Source organism: Grus americana, chromosome 2 (assembly GCF_028858705.1).
Source record: "Grus americana isolate bGruAme1 chromosome 2, bGruAme1.mat, whole genome shotgun sequence".
NCBI lineage: Eukaryota > Metazoa > Chordata > Aves > Gruiformes > Gruidae > Grus > Grus americana.
This window is the reverse complement of record NC_072853.1, coordinates 41,471,494-41,495,974: the sequence shown is the minus strand read 5'-3', so window position 1 is coordinate 41,495,974 and position 24,481 is coordinate 41,471,494. Positions and strand designations below refer to the sequence as shown.

The 24,481-nt window shown below is 39.2% G+C and overlaps 1 protein-coding gene across 4 annotated transcripts in view; it reads right to left on the bottom strand.

The window, feature by feature from the left end:
- The window catches only part of TOX (thymocyte selection associated high mobility group box), a 221,726-nt gene that overhangs the window by 28,600 nt on the left and 168,645 nt on the right, over nt 1–24,481 (bottom strand). For 3 of the 4 annotated variants that reach the window (XM_054818091.1, XM_054818090.1, XM_054818092.1), the window contains exons 4-5: nt 18,257–18,535; nt 11,659–11,889 (exon numbers count right to left, since the gene is read on the bottom strand). In XM_054818091.1, the coding sequence (XP_054674066.1) occupies nt 11,659–11,889; nt 18,257–18,535 (510 nt within the window). The remainder of the gene's footprint in view (nt 1–11,658; nt 11,890–18,256; nt 18,536–24,481) is intronic. The other variant, XM_054818093.1, reaches the window with a different exon arrangement.

Here is a 24,481-nt window from a genome sequence, read left to right as displayed (position 1 = left end):
AGTGAGTAAAGACTATCCACCTTCCCCCTCCCGCTCCACACTGCCCAGTTAATTGGGCTATTGGTTTGAAGGCAAAAGATGGGCAAAAAGTTATTTATGGCAATTTTGGGGTATTCTCCTAAATTCCGCAGCTGAAAAACACAGACGTACATCTCCATCCCAGAGGGATAAACTTTATGAAAATTTAAAGTGATCTCTTTTGATCTTCCAATGCTCTGGTAAAACCAGAGCAGTCCCGTAATGGAGAGGACCTGGCAGCACAGAGTGCGCGCACAGAGGACAATGCAGTTGCAGACTACAAAGCGACAGTGGTAGTGTCAGGCTGGAAGGATCCAGTACAACACCATTTTTCTAAAGAATGTGCTCATGAAACATTTTTTGTTTCACTGAGGCTTTGCTTTCAGAGACAGAACAATCCTCAGATACGGGCTGGCAAAACTCAGAGGCTGCCTAAAAGGATTAAAGATTTTGCTTCCCAGGGAAGCAAAAGATCATAATGGAAACAGAGAAGTCTTAGGCTTCTAAAATTGTAAATATAAAGACAGAGAGGAAAAAAGATTGGTTTTAGCTGTGCAACTGTATCTGTGCACCCTTGTAATTTCTCCAGATTAAGATAAATATATAGTGTTGGCTGATCTCCTATTGTTTTGCAAAAAAATGGTAGCAATTTGCTTTTTAAGTTGTAATCGCTTGTGATTATTAGGGAAATGTACTGTTTGTTTTGAAAATGAATAAAAAATTAGTCAACAATCTGTTCCTAGCTGCTAAAATGAATTTAGCTTGACCTACAGAACAAAGACTAAGTTATACCACTTTGTATATTGCAATACCTCTGCATTATTTTGATAGCCAGTTTAAAAAACAGAGCTGAACAAAGAATTTTACACAGAATAATGATCTTCAAAAGATCATGTATCTACTGCTTCCACACTGGGTTTTATTTTACATTACACAAATATAAAAAATATACACTCCTGCTGTGCTCTTACAGTCACAGCATATTGAAAGAGTCCTCTGGGACCTGACTTCTCTCTGAAATAGTCATATTGCACAAGGTTAACTCAATAATATGAAGCTAACAACAATTCTGTAAATCTCCATCTAAAACATCACTACTTCACAGGAACGTCATCATGCAGCCTTTATTTAATTATTTCCTACCTATACATCTACTATGTTCAGTGTACACATTGTCTTGCCCTCTTTTATTGGGTCTTGTGGTGAGCCAATAATAGTCACATGAACACCGTGTCTTCCATGGTAATATAAACACCAACCATGTAATAGAAGGTCATTATGGTAAAAACATCCTTACTGGATGGGGAGAGGTTTTTGACGACCCCAGCCTGCTTTGATGTTTTGCATTGGTCAGAATGATCCCTGCAGGCTGGCTTGTTTGCAGGGTGGTCAGCTCACCCCGCTTCGGCCTCGTAAGGGCATTGGCATGTCCTCTGACGACAACAGCTTGAGCTCTCACTGTCTATATGCTGCTGTCCTTTTGAAGATGCTCACTGTTTAGGTCAGCATACAAGTGGGTTGATGATCCTCATGCTAGTTTTGAAAATTCTGATTAGTCCTGGCTTCTACTAAAAATTAAAGTAAGTTCTGACTGTCTGGGGAGTTGTTAATTTTTGTGTGTAACAACAAGGTCTGGCTGTCAATATGTTTCTCTGAAGGCAAATGAACGTGGCCCTGGGAGTGGGTACCAGCTCATTGACTTTGTGCTAGACTGGACTTGTATTGGGGGCTTATGAAGGCAGGGCAAGCGGAGAGCGTCATCAGCATTTGTAGCAGCACCTCAAACGGGTATGAGCAAGTCAGCTGTCCCTCCCAAACGCTTTTTTTTTTTTTTTTTCCCCCCCATCTGTGAGAATTTTTAGCCCTCAGGCTTAAATAGTTTTGTGTTGTAGTAAGGATAACAGAGTTGCATCCTTGCAGCGCTTTTGGGGAGGAAAAAGGCTTGTGTTGTCATTCAAGTGTGCTCTAGAAAATGGCTGAAGCTCTTTTGAGTTTCATGCTTAAGACAGTGCCAAATTATGAAACACATCATTTCCAATAATACATTTAACATTTTTCCTGTAACAAGAAGCAGGCTTCTGTTCTGTTGCTTATCTATAGTGTGTAGTGGCAATATTTAATTTTGTTTTTAACATCTCAGAAATCTCTTATGAGGTCATTTTCCCCTCCTCCGTCAAGCAAGCAACAATTATTAAATAAGTAACTTGACAGGAGCATATACTTATGGAATTAAGTAATTTCTAGCTTGCTTTAATTCAATTAACATGATAATTGAATGTCAACTGATTGTCATTCAGGCAGTAAAGACCTATTCTGATTCAGCAGTAGATTTGTTTCCTTACACAATATTTTATTTTCTACATTGTCCCAGTTGTGGCAATTGAAAGTTGGCAGAAAAAACATCATTTCTGTATATGCAGGGTGGGTCAGCTTAATTTATTCTTATTCTCTTCAGCTTGTTATAGAAACCCCAAAACACCAAGATTACATTCATTTGTCTACAAATGGAAGCTGCTGGCATTATTTTCCTACTGTGCTTCATGAATGCAAATTTACACAGCACAATACACAGGTTCTTAGTTTACTATTTAATTACATTTCCAAAGTGCACCCAGCGAGGTAGCTTCAAGTTCCCTTACACTGTTTAGCAAAGCATACAGCCATATACAAGATACTTTCCAAAAGGAGTAAGTTCCAAAACTCTACCTTGTGCCTATAAGTATATAAGATAGCATTTGAATTAGGCCACCGGGGAAAAGGAATGCCCTTGTCCCCGCCACTGTTAACCTAACAGCCCGGTACCAGCCCCCAGGCCATTGCAACGGCATCCTTTGGCTCGGGTTCCCTGGGCTGACCATCCATGTGGCAGCCTACATCGAGGGCCGAGCTCTTTTTATTATTAATAGCGATACATATCCTTGAACTGACTGCCCCAAAGTTTCATTTGGAGATAGAGGGGTTGTGGGTTATATGGTTAGCCACAAGCATTCACAAATACTAGATTTACCAAATTAAAACCACAATAGAATATCTGCACTTCTGTTTTATGATGCCAACTTCTGGTCACGTTTTGCTTTATATATTTTAACTGCTGCTTAGTTCTCATCTTCCTGGATCATAAATTCCTTGAGGCAGGCTTTGTGTCTCCTGTGCTCTTCTACATGTTGGATAATATGAAACTCATCACTGATACATATAACTGAAATATACCTGTAATGCCTTAAGCTAAGTTTTCATTCTGGTTAGTCATTTTTTCCAATGAACTTCCTCTCAACTTGCTTGTGGAAGATTATCAACACAACACACTACGCAGCACTACTCCTACCCTGTCCCATGTGGCTTGCACCCTTGTTTCCCTTAGGGGAACAGATCTCCCTTCCCCCAGTCATCATCACAAGAACCAAAACAGGCACTGAAACGTCTGCAAACATGTCCTCAGTTTTGAATACCAGGTGCTAATGGAAGAAGGCACCACTGACTGCAGTCCCCTTTCATACTAGAGACTCAGAGACAGTGAGTTAAACTGACTGATGCTCTTAGGAGAAAAAGAGACTTTCAGAATTTGTGCCTCATGGTAGTCTGAAAAAGCTTCACGTCTCCTAGCTGACAAAGCACATTACAAAGAACCATGCTACTTCCCTGGCTTTGCCTAAATAGCTGGTACGAAGATGACAAAGAAGGGAAAGTTTTCAGTTTATCTTATGGATGTCTCCTTAGAGCTGACACTTGCAAGCAAGTTATATTTGTCTTTTTACAATGATGTAAAGGTGCCCACATTTGTTTTGATGGAAGTGTTCCATAAACCCCCAAAAATAGTATATGCAAAAATAGCAAATCAAAACCAACATGACCGATTTTTGTCTCTTTGGTCTCCGCAGTGTTATTACCCATGGGAGTGTCATTTTCACAGGCTACAGTTACAGGAATGGCATCTGATAAAATACGGTGGGCTGCAATCCAGAATTAAATTCCACATTCAGATTGTCATTCCTGGCCCTACATACCTAGGCTCATAGAGAAAACTTGTATTTTTTCCAAGTGGGAGACATATCTCTAGTTTTAATCTTCTGATTTTGCAGCAAAGGCACCTAGAGCTGCACACACTCGTCTAAAATATGGAGAGAGATATTCCCACAGCAGTCAGGAAAAAAAATCCTCAGAATTGCTTAATGGATACTGAAATATGTTACCATTTGATTTTTAATCTAGGTACATACAGTAACAGAAAGAGGCCCAGGGCTAGCTATATGGCTCAGCAGTCTCTTTGACCGTAGAGCATGAAAAAGACACTGATGACATATTAGAGGCTTAGGGGAAAGAATTCAGTCTTTCTGGCATGCAGGGGAAAGATCACAGGCCAAATTCAGCTCCAGCACAAACAGTGAGACTTGACGGAGATCACTGGAAATTGCAGCCATTTGCGTCAGGCCTAAATTTGACCTTATAGGCTTGATGCTTGCAGCTTACAGGAGCGGGACTGTACATTTTATCAGAAGCATGTTGGATGAAAGTTGGGTACAAAACAAATAACATTAAACATATGATTTATGTGGTGATTATTTGCCCTTGCTGGTGTTCTTTTTTTTTTTTTTTAATTTTTTTTAAACAAATAAGCATGCGAGCCTGAATGAAGCATAATAATTGGACCTAAGTCCAGTTTTGTATGTAAATGATTTAAATGTTCCCATTGAGTTCGAATGTGTGGATAAAGGGTGGGGAAGAAGAATGAGAAGAAAATTGAGGCTATTATTAATGCACGTTGCTGCAGCAGTACTTGGAATCCAGGGTCCTTTTGGCCCACCTCCTTCCAAGTACCAAAAGACAAAGTACAGTTAAAGACAACATTTATAATTCGGTGGCCATGTGCGGTATTTTTGTTGTATGTAGCTAATGGATATTAGAAATTCACCCTAGACAGGGGAGTGTCCAATGTTCCCCACTACTTCAGTGCTCCTGGGAGCTCCAGGAAGACCAAGCTGCCAGGTGGGCTGGGTGGGAGGCCAGCAGACGATTGCCTGTATTGCCCTATACAGAGTAAGATGCAGCATCTCCTATGGTGACCTTCATGGTTTTAATTTTTTTTGCAGAAGAGGAGGAGGTTTCCCACCCCGAGTGCACAGCGTGGTCCTGCTCAGTCCAGCCCTGGGTGGGAGAGGGAGGCGCCAGCTGCCACAAGTCCTGCAGCGAAAATGCATTGCAAACAGGGGGCCTGACACTGACCCCTTCTGAAGTCAGCGGCAGGCAATGGGTTCAAGGTCTGGCCCTGTGGAAACCAGGGCAATAAAACAATATGATAATATAAATATCATAGAATCATAGAATGGTTTGGGTTGGAAGGGACCTCAAAGATCATCTAGTTCCAACCCCCCTGCCATGGGCAGGGACACCCTCCACTAGACCACATTGCCCAAAGCCCCATCCAACCTGGCCCTGAACACTTCCAGGGATGGGGCCTCCACAACCTCTCTGGGCAACCTGTTCCAGTGCCTCACCACCCTCACAGTGAAGAATTCCTTCCTAACATCTAATCTATCTACCCTCTTTTAGTTTAAACCCATTACCCCCTGTCCTATCACTACACTCCCTGACATTTATGTATATATACACATAGACATAAGTTTGTATCTGTGTGCATGCATGCCTACTCATGGCCTATTTGTGTTCGGCTCATTAAGCCCAGCTGCTTGCAGAGGAAAGGAGAAGGAGCAGGCACCGGGGCAAGGAGCAGTTGTTTTAAACTCTACACATTCATCTAGAGCTTCAAAGAGCAGAAGAGATTTCAGTACAGAAATTTGTCAAGAGAACAGTGGATCTCCTAAACAGGCTGAAGGTGCGACACTGGTAAGAGCGACTTTGCCAGTGCAGGTAGCTGGGAGGGGAGGTGTAAGGGTGCCGTCTCTTGTGCCTATTCCTGAATCCATTTTGCTTGTAATTCACTTTGGTAGTGTACACACACAGATGTGCTTTCGCTTCCTATTCTCATTTACGAAAATAAAACAAAGCTAAATTTAAACCTTGCGTGGTTGTTGATCTACTAAACTGAAAGTACATTCTCATCCTTTTACAAGTGTGTTAAAGTTATTCCTTGGAGATTGCTTCATTTACATGGAGATAATAAAAAAAATAAAGGTTCTTTTTAACGGGGGAACAAGAGGTAGATAAACATCTGCATGAGTATATGAGCATATATGAGTGAACAAACTGTACATTTATGTTTTTAAAATGCCATTGACTACCTTGACCTGATGGTCTGTGTATCCTCTGGAGCTATTTCAGCAGCCACGCTGCAGTTTCTGAACTGTCTGATGTCCTGACACCAGGCAACCCACATGCACACGGCCACGCAATGGGAGCGTGATGGCTCTTCCACCCATGGCTCGTTTGTCACGTCAAAAGATGGGAGAGCAACATGACATCACGCCCCAGGAGGGAGGAAGAGTTAGGTTAGGTGTTCCCAGAGGCCAGGCAGAGCCAAGGCCTCTTAAAACACTGATCTTGGATCTGTTTCGATCTGACTTGTTGAGTCTCACGTCACGAGAGAAGCTTTGGAGACATCAAGTGTTGGCCAGCCTTACTTGTAAACCCCTTCCTGATCTACCTGAGTCATCCCGGCACTGGATAATGTGCCGCTACATTGAAAACTTCCCTGTGATTGAAAGAGAAACTTATAAACCATACTTTGTTATTTTTCACGCCCAAATCAGTCGGGGTTATTTTTAGTGACCAAACCAGAAACCCTTGAAAGCTTGTGGGTTATAGCAAAAACAGTAACAGCATTACAAACGTCGACACTAATGCAGAGGACTTCAATTTACATAAGTATTGGTAACATACAATCCAAGTTCCATCAGATGTTAAAGAATAAACTGCAGCTTTTATCTAGTGGGTCTTTGAGCACCAATGAGGAGTAAATGATTTGATTTTGTGAGCTCCAAGGATTTGTCAGCTGCCTCATAAGTATAATTCTGGCTCTTCATATTCCTGCTGCTTCTAATTTAGCAGGACAGGCTCATAATTGAAGCAAATTAACTATTTACACTTGCCACTTCTACCAGGGGAAGAGGACACATCAGCAGGAAAGAATGAGTGGGAAATTAAATTCTTCCCACTTGTGTCAGATCTGCCCTTATATAAACACATTAACAGTAATTTCATGAGGCGTCAAACATAGGAATAAATACTGAGGGGTAAAATAATGAGGTGTTGCTATTGAGCTGAACTGTTGCAGCTAATATTACTGGGTATGAATTATGCAGCCTGAGAGAAGGCATATGTTACAGCACTCAAACAGTCGCTTCGCCTGCTCCTTCTGATCGTTACGTTTTGGGTCCCCTAGGTGAATCCATCCTTCTTGCCATTGCAAGGCCAGTGCAACATTTAAGTAAACACACAAGAACACATACACACATACGTACGTATTCACACCAAGCTGTTCAGAGAATGCCAAATTCATTCCTGCTAGAATTCCAGTTAAGTCACTGAAGTTACACCAGAGATTAATTTTGTTGAATGTTGAATAGACATTCAATTCCATTTTTAGAATAATAGCACATTTATTAAACTCTTTGGCTGAAGTTTTAAAGTTACACTAATGTAAACAAGAACATTTTGTTTGTAATTTGCCACATCTATTACAGCTTTACTAGGACTCCAATTAGAACCTTAAGGTTCTTTAGTACACACACATCTGGTACTGATTTAAAAAGACTTTCCTTTTTCATCTAAGGACAGAAAATGACCTAAGTAGCCTTTTTACCCAGTTTGAACCAGCATTCTGTCTGAAAGCCAGAGACTCGACCATTTAGCACGCTGAACCCTCTTCCCTGGGGGCTGTTTTTCTCCCCTTTGCAGTAAAAATGTGTGCAAAGGGCAAAGATGTACATAAATAAGCTATAAAAATGGGATGCACAGAAGTATAGTACTGACTAAGGAGAAAACAGTGTCTGTGATCGTAAGAGAGGAACTAGAAAAGTCACTGAAAATACCCCTGTGCTATGGCTGAGGAGAGAGTACCCCAACATACTACTGCTACAGCTGCTTTCCATTCACAGGTATATTAATCTGAACAGTTTTAGAAAACATTTCCAGAGAAAAAATAAGGAAAATGCACAGTCCCTGCTTCTGATCATGTGTAATTACTGTACCCAATTCAGAATTTGAGAAGAAACCATGACAAAGTCCACCAAGTTCCTTTAATTTCTAGACTCCTCTGTGTAGACAGGTTTGGACAAACAAAACACAGACACACACGGCCCTTGTACACTCAGCAATTAATGGGAACAGTTATAGCATATGCCCCCAAAATGCAAATGTCTTCATATGGTAAAAGAGAGTGGAAGTACACTGGTATCTGCTTTAATAAATTGCAATATTCTCACACTAAGAGCATCAGGGTGTGAAAAATTTTAAGTATAACTCCCCTCTAGCTTCAGTAAGGCATCCACCATCATCTAGTTCATAATAATGTTTCCTTTTTTGTCATTCAAATCATATTTTCTCAAACAACATTTTCCTAGTTTCTTCACAGTTTGAAAAACATATGTGGTTCTTGCAAAAACCCTTTCGAGCTACAGTCTAATATGTCAGGTTATCAAATTTTTTTTGCAAAGGCTTGGACATACATATACTGCCCTTAGGTTGTCACTGTACTCAGTTTCAATACCGTTATTTATTCTGTGGTCAATCTTCAGGAATAAACAAGAAGAATTCTATGCATTTCGGAAAAAGCTGGCTCAGGTCACAGAAACAAAGAAGATTTCATTTCGGCATGAAAACATGAGGTTATTCTTCTTTCTCAATAGCTGCATTATGTTCTACTTTCTGATTCATTTATATTTACTATTTAAATAGTAAAAGGAGTTCCAATTCAGGAAACATAATTTGGAAACATAATTCTATTTAAATTCCAGAATAAGCATTAGCTTCCAAAACATAAATGCCAGAAGCTTTATGATAATTGAATCCTTTTCGGCAAGTATAATTCATCAATAAAGTATTCTTCTAATGATGTTATTGTTTCTTTATTTAACTATTTTTTAATTTCCAAAGCTTCTTCAATGCCAAATTCCAAATGCTACATTAATCATTTGTATTTTTAGAGTCCAATTTTCCTACTAGAGACATAGGTTTCATAATAGTTACTAATGCTCTGGATCTGAAAAATTAGGCATTTAAAATATAGACTATCTAGTCAGTTAAGATGTCTTGTAATCATTACTTCGTACTATTAGATCCCTAATGGAATAAAGAATGAGTTTAAATTTATTCTAGAAAATAGGATTGCCAATTTTTTTAAATAGCGACTATCTTTTATTCTTTTTGTACAGTGCTAGATTAGAAAGAGCCTGGGCCTGGAGTTTTAACAATGTGCTTAATAGATGATAATGAATAGGCAAAATGAGTCAAAGAGCAACAAAGATATGCTAACCCAAACTCTTGGAATAATTGGCTTAAAAATCTAGTTGCAGCCATTTTTTCATGGATGTGTCATGTGGATTCCATAACACATCATTCTGTTGTGTTCCAAGTTAAATTAAGGACAACAGAGATAAGGAAAATACATTTTGTTCTGCTGTTCCAGTGTAGGACTTATTCAATTAATGCTTTCGACCACGAATAAGAAATCCAAGTTAAAGCTGGAAATTTTAGGCGTTTATGCACTTTTCTTAAACTGAATTCTGTGGAAAGACTTCAATTTTCTCCTGGTACTACTAACATGACAAGTTCAAATGAAATGTGCATTTTACAATCTTTTAGGTTTATCTATCTCCATTATATGGTTTTGGACTATTATTAATGAAGTCAAGTTTTCTGCTTTGTAAGCGGAGCAAATATTATGGAATGAAAAACTGCACCACTGCAACAGCCACAAATTAAGGGTCATTATGAAAAATGGTGGAGAGAACCAAGCACAAGTTCTTGCTTGGTGTCATCACTAGAGAGATGTAAGATGAACTAGTAACAAACTCTTGAGAAGCCCAGGTCTCTGCCTTTTACCATTTCAGGAAAATTTGGATCCACATTCCCACAGGCAAGCAAGGTGGGTCCAAGATACAGATCTAACTACTTGGAGCACTCCTGAGGTATGTGTTTGGGTGTGCAGATATCAACATGCGGAGTGATTCTGGGCAGGACAAGAAGGAATGGCATCAAAACCACTTGCTTGTGAACTTAACTGAAAGCATAGTATTTTTTCTGAGTCAAAAGTGAACAGTCATCATCATGGTCCCAAAAGGTAATGTTCAACTATGAGAGAACTGCTGGGAAGGTCTAAACAACCTGTCAGATCAAGGACGTAACCTTGGCCTTTGCTGGACATATTGAAAAAGGCAGAAGGAAGAGACAACACAACCAAATAACCCTAATGTACCAGGCCAAGTGAATTCTCTGACCCTTGTGTTCAGAAAGCTACCTTTCCTTCAGCTAAATCTTCCAAATGCTGACCTTATTCAACAGTGGATACTAGAGAGAATTAGCTTTTTTTTTTCCAGTTAGTCAATGAGTGCCAAATCTTGATTCTTATTACACTGTTATCTTTAACAGGGATCTAGATTTACCTACATCATCCAGCTGTTAAAAAAGAAAACCTTTTTTTTCCAAGTCCAAATGATTTTATTTCCCAAAAAATCATAGCAATATTCTCCTTTTAATTCATAGCCTTATTAACTATAGTTGTATAATAATTATATGTGCAGTGTGAATGAATGAGATGCAGTTTTGTCTCAGTATTTTTTGTCTCTCTGTGCTGACATCAACCCCACCCAGGCCTCCTACAGCCAATATAACTCTCAGCACATCCTTTCTCTCCATACCTGTTTCTTTCTTAAAGTTCCCATTTCTTTATTCTGTTGGCAGATAGTAAAAATGCAACCAATAACAACAGAAAAGCAATAGTATGCTACAGCGAGGATGGATGGCATTTGCCAACTGTCACCACCGTAAACTCATACAGGCGGTGAACTTCACCCAGAGTTGCCCACTTTTACATAGGATCTGACTGATTCGGAAGGATTTCTGCAAAGGTTCAGATCCAGCTCTTCCGACCTTGTTGCAGAACCAAGGCCTTTCCATGGAGAACAGAAGTAACTACGGGATGTGATTTCCACAGCCTACATGTATACTGTGCAAGAGGACACCCCAGAACACTGTCAACTTGCCAGAGTCCACCATAGGTTGACACACGTGCAGTTCCTTTCATAAAAGTCAGATGGGTCAGGAGAAGGTGTGAGCCCAGCGCCCTACTTGCATCGTGGAGCACGGGAACATTTGCAACTGGGAGCTCAGTTATGTGCCAGGTCCCAGTGTAGCGACATGATTTTTGGCAGCAAAGTCCTCCCACACCACACTGGCATAGACAGGGCAATGCCATCATAAAATCTTAGGCCCATGAACTTCAGCATAAAAAAATCCTAAATATAATCCTAAAGCTTGTGTCACACCCCAAAACTAAAAATCTTTTTTAGTGGTTTCATACAGAAGAAATAAAATGATACTCTCCTTATCTTAGTCTCTTAAATCACTCCCGAGATGGCATGTATTCAAGTTTCATCCCAGCAAACAAAAGAAGCTGCCTACAGTGTTTAGATGACCCTGATAACACTTCCATGAAACAAAGCCTCTGAGCTACAGCACATTTTGTACCTGTTTTTGTTCTTCTCCTAAGCCGTCCCACATTGAAGCTACAATTTTAGAGACTTCACCAAAAGTAGCGTTGGGGTTTTGGCCCTTGATGGCTGCTTGAGTGTCTCGAAAGAATAATGCATAGGCAGACACAGGCTTCTGTGGCTCATTTGGGTCCTTCTTCTTCTTCTTTTTGGGAGTTTTGGGTTTCTTTCCCATATCTGAAGCAGGTCTCTTCTCTCCACCATTGACCTGTAACACAAAATTAGAAAAGTACTATTAAAAAACCCAATTTAATTCAGTCCAGCCATCATTACAGCTTCTGTGATACAAAGAGATTTTGGATTTTGCATGTAAAAATGGAATTTTAGTTGCCATCTTTGATAATCCAAATGTTGACACCATGTCACATGTATACAATTCATTATAAGTATTTCAGATTATGTAATTTTTCCCCTCAAAGTACTTTATATTTTACTTTCATATAATTGTTATAATCTCATTTATAGTTCCTCTGGTCATCTTTTCACCTTTTCTAACTATTATTGCTAATGGCTATAACATGCTTATAATGAGTAAATGCAAATGAAATTAGTTTCATTATATCCTGATCACCATTTCAACCACAGGAATCACCTGAAGTCAGCGAGAACACTGTCATATCTACCTTTTCCCAGAACTACCCCAGACTAGAGTTCAAATCAATTTCTACTGCAACTGGTGGTACACCTTCCAGGGAATTTGAAGAGAATTTGATTGTGAATAAAATGATTCAAGTTAGAGACATTCCTCTGCACACCTTCTAATTAAAATCTGAAGAAACAAATCTTTACCAGTACAGACAGTTTGGACCCCTTTAGAGGATCTGGATTTAGCTGCGTAGTTTTTTCCTTTGCTCACGTTAAAGTAAATTCATGATGGTTTGGGTGAAAGAACAATGGTATATGAAGAGAAGTGCATATGCATTATTTGTGTACCACCTGCAAAAAAAGGCGCGTGAGCATTTCTGCAAATTTGTTAAATGCAACTATGCTTTGCCACTAGCTCAGAGACCCTGATCACCAAAGCATTCTATTTTCTTAGATGACTTACAAGCACAAAAAGGGATCTGATTCTTCAACAGATTGGAGCTCCATGGCAAAGCAGCTTCTCTTGATATGATCACTTAATTCACCATACCTTGTAGCTATGACATGTAATCTCACCAGAGGGTTCAGAGGCTTTTTTCTCTTGTTGGCATGGCCAGAGTACTGTGCATCATAAGTGTTTTGAAGTATGAGAAGATCAAGAGCATAAAAGGTATGCTCTAGGCTAAGGATCTAGTAGGTATGACTTTTATCACATCCTTGTATTATTATTTTTTAATAATGCATATCAAGTGACACAGGAGAACACAGGTGTTCAAATCAGCAGAACTGCATGAGGAAAATGGCTGGAAAATCTCATTTTGAGCAAAAATCTTCTTTATTTTTCTATATACATCACTGTGTGGTGTCCAACAGGGCCCAGGTGCCTACAGTGAACAACCTGGGCCTCTGTGGTTTACCAAGCACAGCAACCAAGTGATGACCACAACTTGAAAATGAAGTTGCTCATTTCCTGAGCATTATGTTACACTAGATGCAACTTTAATACAAGGTTAATGGACACAGTCAATTGGCAGCATTTTGGAAAATATGGAAAAACAGAAGCATTGTGCTACCCATTATTAAGTTACCCAACTTTTAGCCTCTTGCTATTATCTCTTTCTACAGGGAACACAAAACTACCAGTTAAATGGTAATTAACTAGGGCTCTCTAGTTATTTTGGCAATATAAGTCTAAACTCTTGAGACAGTTCTGTGCAAACTTCATGAGCAAGGAGGCTTGATGATAATTTGGACTATAGTTAAAATTTTACCTCTATTATTTGCTAAAGTTTTCCTCTTTTCAGACTATTTTTGGAACAATGAGATTTAAAGGTGTCTGTATATTAAGGATACCACATTACTTAAACTACCCTTAAACTAGGTGATATGCTGCAGAAACTTGTGTAAGAAGTCTTCTGGTAAGCTGTTCTGACAACAGCTCTAAAATCTTATTCTCCAACCTGAATGATCAAGAGACTTCAAAACCCCACTGTTAAAAAGAGAGTACTCACAGGGGAAATTCTGTTTGTCTTGTATGAAAATAACGAAATAAAAAGAATACCAGAATTCCAGTACTAATAACCTTGCAAATGGCTGAGATGATGGCCTACCTTATGCTCCCATCAGTCTATCAGCTTCATAGACTCCACTTCTAACCACCAAAGCAGAGACAGATGGGAAATAAAATAAAACCCATATATATTCTGCTAGGCATAGACTTGTGCCTCAAAATCCCTGGAGGTGTAGTTAGCTCATGGTAATCCACCTCCTGTCATGGCTTATTGCTTAATTATGGTGATGTATTTAACTTATTTATCACAAGAAAGCAATAATCTTTCACTTTAAAAAAGTGTACATTAACCATGTTGCACACATAATAGATCACAAGAATATCCAGTGTAGGATTTAAAACTATCAAGTAAGGCACATCGTTGATATCTAAATGTCCCTTGAGAAACTGGAAAATGTCTATAAGCATATTTAAAATAAACTGCAATAGTACCAAAGTCTTTAATGGAGCTAGGAGAGCTGTTTTATGCACACTATCTTGCAGTAATCGCTGTAGTTTAAAATAGATTTTAATCAAGCACCATCTGCATAATAGGCTGAACAGACAACATAGAATTCTACTTATAACTCTTATCATATAAAGTAAATATTGTAAAACCTCTACCGCATAAAGAGAATATGCTGCAGCAGTTCTTTAGTAATTGTGTTTCTGTTAGTTAATTCTTGGTACTTGCAGTCCTCTCACTATCTTCCCTCTAAAATACATTATTTGAAATTCTCTCATAAGTGATATTCAAATGAGCATGGAAGAAAAGCCGGTTATCCATCTATGAAGAAATACATATTTGCAAACCAGCAATGCTTCCAGCAGCTCACAATTATGCTTGGCAATAACCGAATACATGGTTAACGATCCAACAGTATGAATTATGGCAAGAATTACACAGATGTAATATTCCAACGCTGAGGTGGTCAGACTAAAGCATGTGGTAAGTGGCCACTGTTTAGAATGTTTTTATAGTTACTTACAACTATTGATTTTTAAGTTCTCCCTTTTTTCTTCTTCTAACCATAGTCCCACATATTAGATTTAGAAGAATTAAGCAGACTTAGGGATGTACATCACTTGCAGAAACAATATCCTTGGTCCGAGACTACATTTCATATTTCCATGGACCTAGCAGCTTTCTGACTGTATATACATACTCTGACGTTACTGTTGTCACTGATCTTATGGTCAAGCAACCTCAGCTGTCTTGCTTTTAGAGCAACAGCGTGTAGGGCAGCTGAGCCCTCTAATGCAGCTCCTTTCCCTTTTCTGGGCAAGGGAATATATGATGTTTAAAGTCCAGAAGGCCTATATGAAAGAGCCTTTATAAGAGTGAGTATTGCTAAAAAATATTTAGCAGCTGCTGCCATTACTTCTGTGTATGTTGGATAAGGCTTACAACAATTTGAATATTTACCATGGAATGATCATCCAAGAAGCTCAGTACACGAACAATTACATCAGTTTGTAAAGTTTCCTTATTACTGGCATTTGGAATATGTACATTAAGCTGAAATGGTTGTTTCCTCCGTGCATGGAAATCAGCAGTTCACTAGGGATACAATTATATTTCTAGTCCAAATGTATATAATGTACATATTCGTTCATACCTTCTGTCATCCTCTTTCTATAAATTCATGAAAACATGAACAGGACACTGAGATTTCTGTATTTTTTCCTCTGGATAGACATAGGTATAGCTGTTAGGGATTTCTCTACCAAATCTGCTGTCAAAGGACCAGTGGCTTCTCTTTCAAACATAAGGCTGGGCGTTCAGCTGGTATAAACCAGGGGAGGTCATCTGACACTGAGGTGATTTTCCATTTGAGAATGTACTTTGTCATTTTGATCAATGCTGGTATATGGACAAACATCTTCTCCTGCTGGTTAAATAGGGAGAACGTCACTGTTGCTATGAACGATACGTTGAATTCAGTTGTTTTTTACACAGCCTTTGTGGCAGGAAGATCTCACTGACTTCATGAAGCTGCTCAAATGTGGTGAGCTCCAGCAACAATTACATGACCGCAACATGTGCACTTCTACTGAAGGACTGAATAATGAGCTCTGTCCCTGATCTGTTAAGTAGCATCGCACATCTACATGACAGTTTATAAAACAAAGAGAAAACTCCAAATTTAGCAAAATCATATTCAGGAAAAAGAGGCTCTCCCAAGAGACACAACAACCGCTCTATCTCTTGCTGTCCCCATCCAGTGCCTTCTTTCACGGGGAGGAGGATTTTTGGAGTGAGAAGAAGCCCCCAAAGCAGCTCTCACAAAATTTAATACTGTTGAGGCTGGGGAAAAGGATCGCCACAGAAAGCTGGTTTATTCTAAGTACCCGTATCCATTCATTGGCAGCTTCCAGGAAGAGCAGCGTGACAGAAAGATACACAGAGGACGGGTTTAAATCGTAAACTACACCACCACACTGGCTTCTTAGGCTGATTATTCAAACCCTCTTGTCTTTTAAGGAGGGAACTACGGCAGAACCATTGCATCAGATCAGGCATGCCAGCCAACTGCCCGTCTCCGATGGTGGCCAATTTCAGGCGTTTTCAGGAAGACCTAAGAAATCCCACAGAAGACAGGTACGGCATAATCTGCCCCCCCCAGTAACCTTGCATTTGATCCCTTCTAGTTAGAGACTAATTTAAGCCCTCTCTCATTATTAACCAAGTTTAATATCCTTTAAAATACTTCTTTTAGCAGAGAAATTATAATTATCAAAGAATTTTAAGGTAACGTATCAACTTCAGCATACTGAAGTATTTTTCCTAATTTTGTGTTGTGTATTGTGTGTTTTCTCATCTTTTTCTGCTTAGACTGAGCATGAGAGAATTTTAAAGAGAGACTTCCAAAATAACATGGCTTGTTAAAAAGCTGAACACTATATAAACTGGCTTCCACAAAGAAAGGACCAAATTTTACTTGGTCTGCAGTGCTTAGTATTGAAAACATTAGCTTCAGTTGAGTACTGTTTGTATAAAACCACAACCCTACACTTTTGCTAGCAGGAAGTGTTGCAGTGAAAAAGCACATGGATTAAATATGGGTTAAATAACTGAAATATTTGATAGAAATAAGGATATCTTAATTATTTGAATGGAGGTTTTATCCAGAAGTTTAGAGCATCTTGCACACTCCCACCAATATATGTAAAAATATTAGCAAAGCAACAGTAGTAGCAAATAAATTATTCTGAAGAAGTAAAGGCTGCCTGGAATTATTTTTACATAGCTGTATTCCAAAGTTTTCCTCAGTAAGGAAGTGCTTATTTAAAATGTATGAATTATTCAGTTATTCTTAAAACCTAAAGTTTGTGAAATCAGGGGAAAGTCCTGAAATAAAACTTTTGAATCAGAATTTATTCAAAATGTAGTAAAACATATGTCTCCAATTACATGATTATTTTATAGCTTGAGGCATGAAAAACAATATAATTTGAAAACAAATCAAACTTACATTTCTTGACTGGATTATACCTCCTCAGTGACTCACAATATGTTTTCTTTCACATTCCTCGCAAGCCTGCAACTTTTCCTCACGAAATATGGCCATGGCACAACATCTTCACTACACTACAGGACTGCTGTAAGAGGACTCCTATTTTGTAATGACCATAAAATAGAGCTAAAGAGGTTCTCAATTTCAATATGTTCTATGCCTGGTTTAGGGGATGACTTTGTGCTAAGTCCCAATCTTTTCGTGTCTCAGATTCTGTGTCTGCAAAATTAAGATAATATACATATGTATTTGGGGGGAAGATTTCAGGATTTGCGGAGGTTTGGGAGGTTTTTGCATGCAAAACCTGCTATATAAATTGACATTTATCCTTTAAATAAATGTCTTGTTTGTTATTTAAATTACTATTATATCTTCACGTCTGTACTGACACTAAAATGAAGCTTAAATATATCATGCTGGAGTGTCAGCACCTCCCAAATATAAATGCATAATGGGTCTTCAAGATTTTCAAGGTAGGATTTTTAAAGTTCGTAGAGGATCTTTCTGTTCTGGTTGCTATGATGTTCTGTTTACTCATCCTGTGACCAAGTAGCAAAGACTAGCATATTGTACAGACTGTTCATACTTTTTATAGCAGTAACTTGATCTTTAACTGGGAACAAACATCCCTTCTATGCAAGTGAGAAAACTCAACCTTTATATTAAAGTCCTAAAGGAATGGCTATCCTTTTAGTGTTTTACAGGATTCCAGTTTGCTCTCACGAAGAGGAATGATGTCATTTACTCAAGCTGCCTGAAGAATTGACTGGAAACTAGAAGTTCTGTATTCATAACCCTCTATTCACTTCAGTCAACCCCCAACAATATATAAATATCACCTTAATAACTGTGGCCATACGATTCATTTAGCAGGTCCTAAAAATATCCACCATTTACATAGTAATCCTAGCATCTAAGCCTACCTTAGAGCTATCTTCTCCTTCATCTTCATGGACTGAACTGGATGGTGAAGGAGTTGCAGATTTGCTTCCAGGTGGAGAGGGCGAGTTGTGAGGAACATTGTTTCCACCCATATTCAAACCAAGCTGTGCACTGAGCTGGGACTGGTTAATAGTAGTCAGCTGCCCGTGCTGCATCATTCCTGGCTGCCTAATATCTGCAGGTTGGACCCTTGGCCTCATGGTTGCCATCTGAGGATGGGAACTATACTGGGCTCCTTCTGTATTCCGTAAATCTTGCATCTACAAGAGGAAAAAAACTGTATTAAGTATATCGCTAATAAAGTGTTCTGTTCCTTTAGACCTCTGTCGGCCTGATTGGCTATATAAGGCTTAAAAGAAATGGCAAGTACTTAAATCAACATGTAAATACTGGAAATAAACAGAGTAAGGATATGATTGACATTTGCATAACACTGACTGTTATAAACTACTCAGGCTGTAGCCTCGGCCCGTGGGAATAGCAAAAAGTAATGAAAGCTTGTTTCTTTAGAGGGGGAACAAAAGGGCACTGCTTTCTGTAACTGCGTGCAGAGTATTTCAGAAATGCTAACAAACAGGGACAGGTTTGCACTCTGAAGTTCAGAACAAGATCAGTACACAAATTTCCTCAAAATTCAAGACAATTTCCAGATCCTACTTTTCTTCTTAGCAGTTTTGTATGTGTGAGCTGTGAATTTGGGAGCTGCAGTTTTCAGAGTTTGAATATCTAGTATTAGGTCCGAATCTATTTTTCCTGGTGCTGCCCAATGAGATACTGCAATTTTCAGGATTCAGACGACTGACAAGAAGGATGCATTGATAGACTGATTAAATGATTTCTGAGTTGATTTGCTGCTAAGACATATATGAACAGAAAGCTCGGAAGTCGCTGGATTGACAAATGAATCCATTGTGCTATGTGGGTCACCGCTTCTTAGCATTAACGAGACATACTATTTTAATGCAAGCAACAAATTCAGTCTCTGCAAGGATAAGAATTAAAAGCACTGGAGGATGAAACTCCTTTCTTGTCCAGAGGTCAGATGTACTATACACACATACTACAGTGGATTGCTTGTAACATCTTTTCAGTATACTCATACAGAAACATGACAAATAGCAGAGAGTATCAGGGAGAAGCTCAGATTTAAGCTAAGGTGTTCTGTGGGTGATTTAAAATTGACGTGTCAATTCAGAGCTGAAATGAAATAGATAAAGTTGTCTTTCCGTGCATCAGACAAACATGCCATACGTATCGAGTGGAATCTGACAGGAACTACCATTGTGTAAGTTCCATTACGATAAGGACATGTGTTAATGGTTCAATATATTAACATAACCACATTTATTCTACTGACAGTCTTTGTTCGACATGTCATCTGAATTGTCTAAAGATCACTCAGATTTTTATTTCTTTAAAAACTTTTTATAGCTCTTGACTTCTATAACCTATCTCTCTCTCATACACACGCTCCTATATATCACAGCAATCTGTAAGATACCTTTCAACCAGTAACACACAGAAAAAGAAAAGACAAACTTTTAACTTCACCTTTTCTCTTATTATTGATACTGTAAAAAATTACCAATTTTAGGGAGATACTTTATGAGCTTGGGGATTGATTTTTGTAAAGCTGACTGGTTGGCAGTAAATCAAGCTAATAATACCATTAGTTATGGCATACTTACCGCTTTACATGTACATGTGTCTCTGAAAAAGTAGTTGAAATGGCTTCTGACAATGTGACATCACAATTATACCTGTATTTATATCGCTTTAGAAATTAATAGCTTTTTGTAAAAAAGGGTTATCAATACAAACATGTTCAAGTTCATTTAATGACTACTAAAGCACCGGAGGAGAGGAGCAAACAGCGCAGTGTATGAAATTATTTGAAGGCTGAAATTTGAATCCTGGCAGACATTTATATTTTTAAAGATTGCTACTGACTTCTTGTTCCCTTTCCTTCAGTACCAGCTCCCCTCCTCACCAAACATATTAGCCTTGAAAGCTATCATTATCTCTGCCTCTAGCAGACAACCCGTATCAAAACAGTTGTGCCCGTGAAGCTGTAACTGCTGCTCGGCCATTTCACTCCCGATCCAGCTGTTGGGCTGGAGCGGGAGCGTGGGCTACCCCAGGCCCTCTCGGCCAGTGTGGCTCACCAGCTGCCGCACGGGGCGAGCGGGCAGGTGATGAAAACCCACCCGGTCCCTTGTGTGCTGGGGAGAGGGAAGCAAAACTCTCCCAAAAGCTCTCTCTTCACCCCGTTTGAGCACACCACCCTGCAGGGGTTGAGTCCACGCTGCCCTGCTTGCAAACGCCTTGGGTTTTCGTGGGACAGCATCCCCCGGTGCTGGGTCGGGGCTGGGAATAAACCCCCTCAGGAAAGGCTGGAAAGGCAAGATGGCTTTTTAATAAGAATGCGCATCCTAATGATTTTATGAACTCTGGAATGGAAACAAGCACTATTTGAAACTCCTAACAACCCTTATTTTGAATAAATTTGCAAAGTATCTACCTCAGTGAAAGCAGGGCAAAGGTTGTAATATTAATTACTTTTTCCCAAGTAAAATATAATACGCTTGTTATTATTCAAACAATCTCTCCTTTATTAAAATCTCTTCATATGAGCTTCAAATTAACAGATTGATACTGCAGAACATTCTGTGTTTGTCAGCTTTAAACAACATATATTTTTAAACAGTCTGTATTCGCTTTTAGCTCCGGTGCTGAGCATGCACTGTGTTTTCATATAATGTGACACCAACTGGATGGTAGTGGACATGTCCCCATACAAAACACGTGTGTGTGTATATATATATTTGCAAAAGAACTCTTCACTAGTGAAATTCTGAAGACTGCAAATGAGGTGCTGCAGTAGAAAAAAACCACTGTTTTTCTTTTTGTAGGGATTCAGCTTGTCTTCTGACTTTTTAAATCAGATGAATACCAGGCTACCTTTACAAAACCAGGAGTAAACAGCATGGAGACAGCTTGTTTAACAGTACATGTTCCCTTCTAGATGCTAAGCCAGAAAGCCTCACCTAAGGGACCTGCCTGCAGAGAAAGGTGTGACCTGGGAAGGTGCCAGCTGAAGTCCATCACAGAGAGCTGCGGCCCTCAGCAAGGAGGATCCACGTGGCTTTGCATCTGCAGATGAGATTGCTGTCTTGCCTCTCTCTGCCACCCACTGCAGAGCCTACCTCCTCCAATCCTGCCCCTTCCTAACAAAAAAGTGAGATTGTCTAAGAAAATGGAAACTGCTCGTTCCTTGAGTAAGAACAGGCAGCTAACCACCTAACTGTGAAAAGTTATGAGATCACACTGTGGAAAGCATGTGACGATGAATCTTCGGGGTCCTAAAGGACCAACAAACCAAGAACTGTCCCGTCTTCCCTGTTGGGCTCAAGAACAGTCCCACCATGAAAACCACACGCTTGGGTCACTGCAGTGCTGTGACAGTACACCCCTGTAGCAAACACCGTGACGACCTCGTCTCTGCAAGAGCAGTGGCACTAATCAGACACACTCTCTGTCAACATTACATGCAGAGTATGACCAATTTCTTATAAACTACTTCAAAATCAGAAGCTTCCCATTCCTTGTCCCTCCAGATGGAGTTTTACAAAACCCGCCAATGTGTAGCTGTGCTGGAGCCATATTCAGTATGCAGAAGCAATATTGCGAACACACTCTTGCCGAATGCAAAGCTGAATACAAATCCTGCCGAGTGGCAGAACGCCAAATGGAAGAACAAAGTTAAAGAGTTTCAGTGTTACAGAGGATAAGGACAGTCTTAAACTGACGCCTTCAATGGTCTCTCTGATGAGGTAATAATGATAATATCTGGCACTTTAATATCATTCTCCATCTGTCAGTTCCAGGATGTTTCACAATTTGTGTTATATTCAGCTTTAGAACATGCCTGGTTTTATTTTGGTTTTACTAACAGGGAAGCTATGATACATTTCTTTTCATGGCTATTTTTTTTTCTTTTTCTGTTTGCATTTCACTTATAAGCAGAAACTGAGCATCCACTCATATAAGTGTTTGACTGCAAGTTAAAAGACATAGTAAAAGCTGCTAATTCTGAGATGTGTACTGATAACACTTCTAATAGGCACATGTTTAGCACAAAACCAGAACAGGGTTGTCTGCCTGAAAACAAGCTCCTAATGCCCTGCTCAAAGCTCCTAAGGTAGCAAGAATAAAGTGCTTTAAACATCAGGCCATCATTCTCCCCATCAGCTTAAAGCAAAAACAAAGCAAAGCATGCAATGCAGAATTCAGTGATATCATCCCTGCACAGAAACATCTTACTGCAGGACAATGTGAGTACAGTATCCTAATCACAGAAAATAGTGCTAGAAGGGACCTCCAAAGGTTATTTAGTCCAACACTTTATCTCACAGCAGGATTAGCTATACCTAAATCATTTCTGACAGATGTTTGTCTAACCTCTTCATAACCTCCCTAGGCAATTCGTGTGCTTAACTATCCTTACAGTGGAAAGGGCTTTTTTCCGTAATGTCTCACCTAAATCTCCTTTGTTGTAATTTAAACCTACTACTTTTTGCTCTACTCCCAGTGGACATGAGGAATGTTTTTCTCCTTCTTTACAGAAAAGTTGTACACACTAGAAGGCTATTATGAATTTCCTTTCAGTTTTTTCTTCTTTAGACTAAACAACTAAACCTGAAGATCGAAAGGCTTTTATCATATGCTGTGTTTTCTACACCTCTGATCATTCTTCCTGCTGTCCTCTGGACTATGTCCAATAACCTTCATCTTTCATGAAATACTGTGCCCCAAAGTCCACAAAATACAGATATTCTTATCTGACACAGCATTCAGACAGAATCCTTCATCTCTCATGGGATATAGCATATAGCATTAAAAAATCCCTAATTATCTGTCTTTTTGATACAAGCTGGTTAACACATACAAGATACAGAAAGAGTCAAATTGCAGGACTCTTAACTAATGTTCCAGCAGTTGGCTTTATGAAGATTTTTTTCTAAGAAGCATTTTCTAAGAAGCATTAGGCAGGCAGTTTCAAAAGGAATGTGCTGTTAGCAAAATAATTCCCACATTATTTTTCTTATTATAATTAAGAACTGTGATGCAACATCTCTCGGAAAAGCCATAAAACTCCATATTGTCCCTCCCTATTTAAATTCATTTACAATAAATGTTATCATTAAATGAAAGAAGAAAGACAAGTTGCCTTAACAGACTGAAATAAATACAACAGGTCTAAGTATATGCAAGAAACACCAGGGATTATACACTGGAGATGAAAACATTAAAACGTAAGGAGAAATACACAGGGCTTACTTGCTGAAGCAAGTGGAGATTACATATCTCACTACCCTGGGCAAATTCCTGTCAAGGCATAGAAGGCATTATTTCTATTACCACCACTAGGTCTTCCAATGATTTTTGCTTAGTTTTCCACTAGTTGAGAGCTCTTACGAACTTTTCTGACAGACGCTGTGGAAGTGGTTGACAGTTCTTTGTTTCTTGTCTAAGTGGTCAAGGTAAGTCAGAGAACAACAATTTTTCATAATATGATAAACTATGCTTCAATCAATTAATTTAACCAAAATTTTGGGAGGAAAAACCCAGGGGGTCTTAAGGGTTATCTATGAAGATACCCACAGTGTGCTTCCTTCTTCACAGGCGTCACCCATCTGTGTCACCATGCAGGCATCACAGACAGTCTTTGGTAGGCGGAATGGGTTTCTGTTATTAGTCGTCTGCTCATTTATACTCCCAGGACAACTTGTGCCACTACCTGTGCCATATTAAATCTGAATGTTTGTCTGTTCCCAAATAATGCTACATTAAAATGCAGCACTAGCCCCAGTTATGCCAACCTCCCGAGAGCCATGAGATTTGCTTAGAAATTTTACTGGTTTTATTTTAGGTGTTTTAATTGCCTTCTACCATAAGCCAATGCGCATCTGCAAGATGTTTTCCAGTAACGTAGAGATGCTCATTAAAAAAGAGAGAAAACAAATTTAATTTGTACATATTCACTTGACTCTCTAAAACAAGGTTTCAAAAGAGAAGAGAAGATAACATTAAGTTGCCACACAGGTGTGTGAGAGTTGGCACACAGTGGAGGAATTGTGTTTGGGAGACAATATCCACTATTTATGATCAAAACAAACAATTGCATAACCAAAGAAAAAAAAATC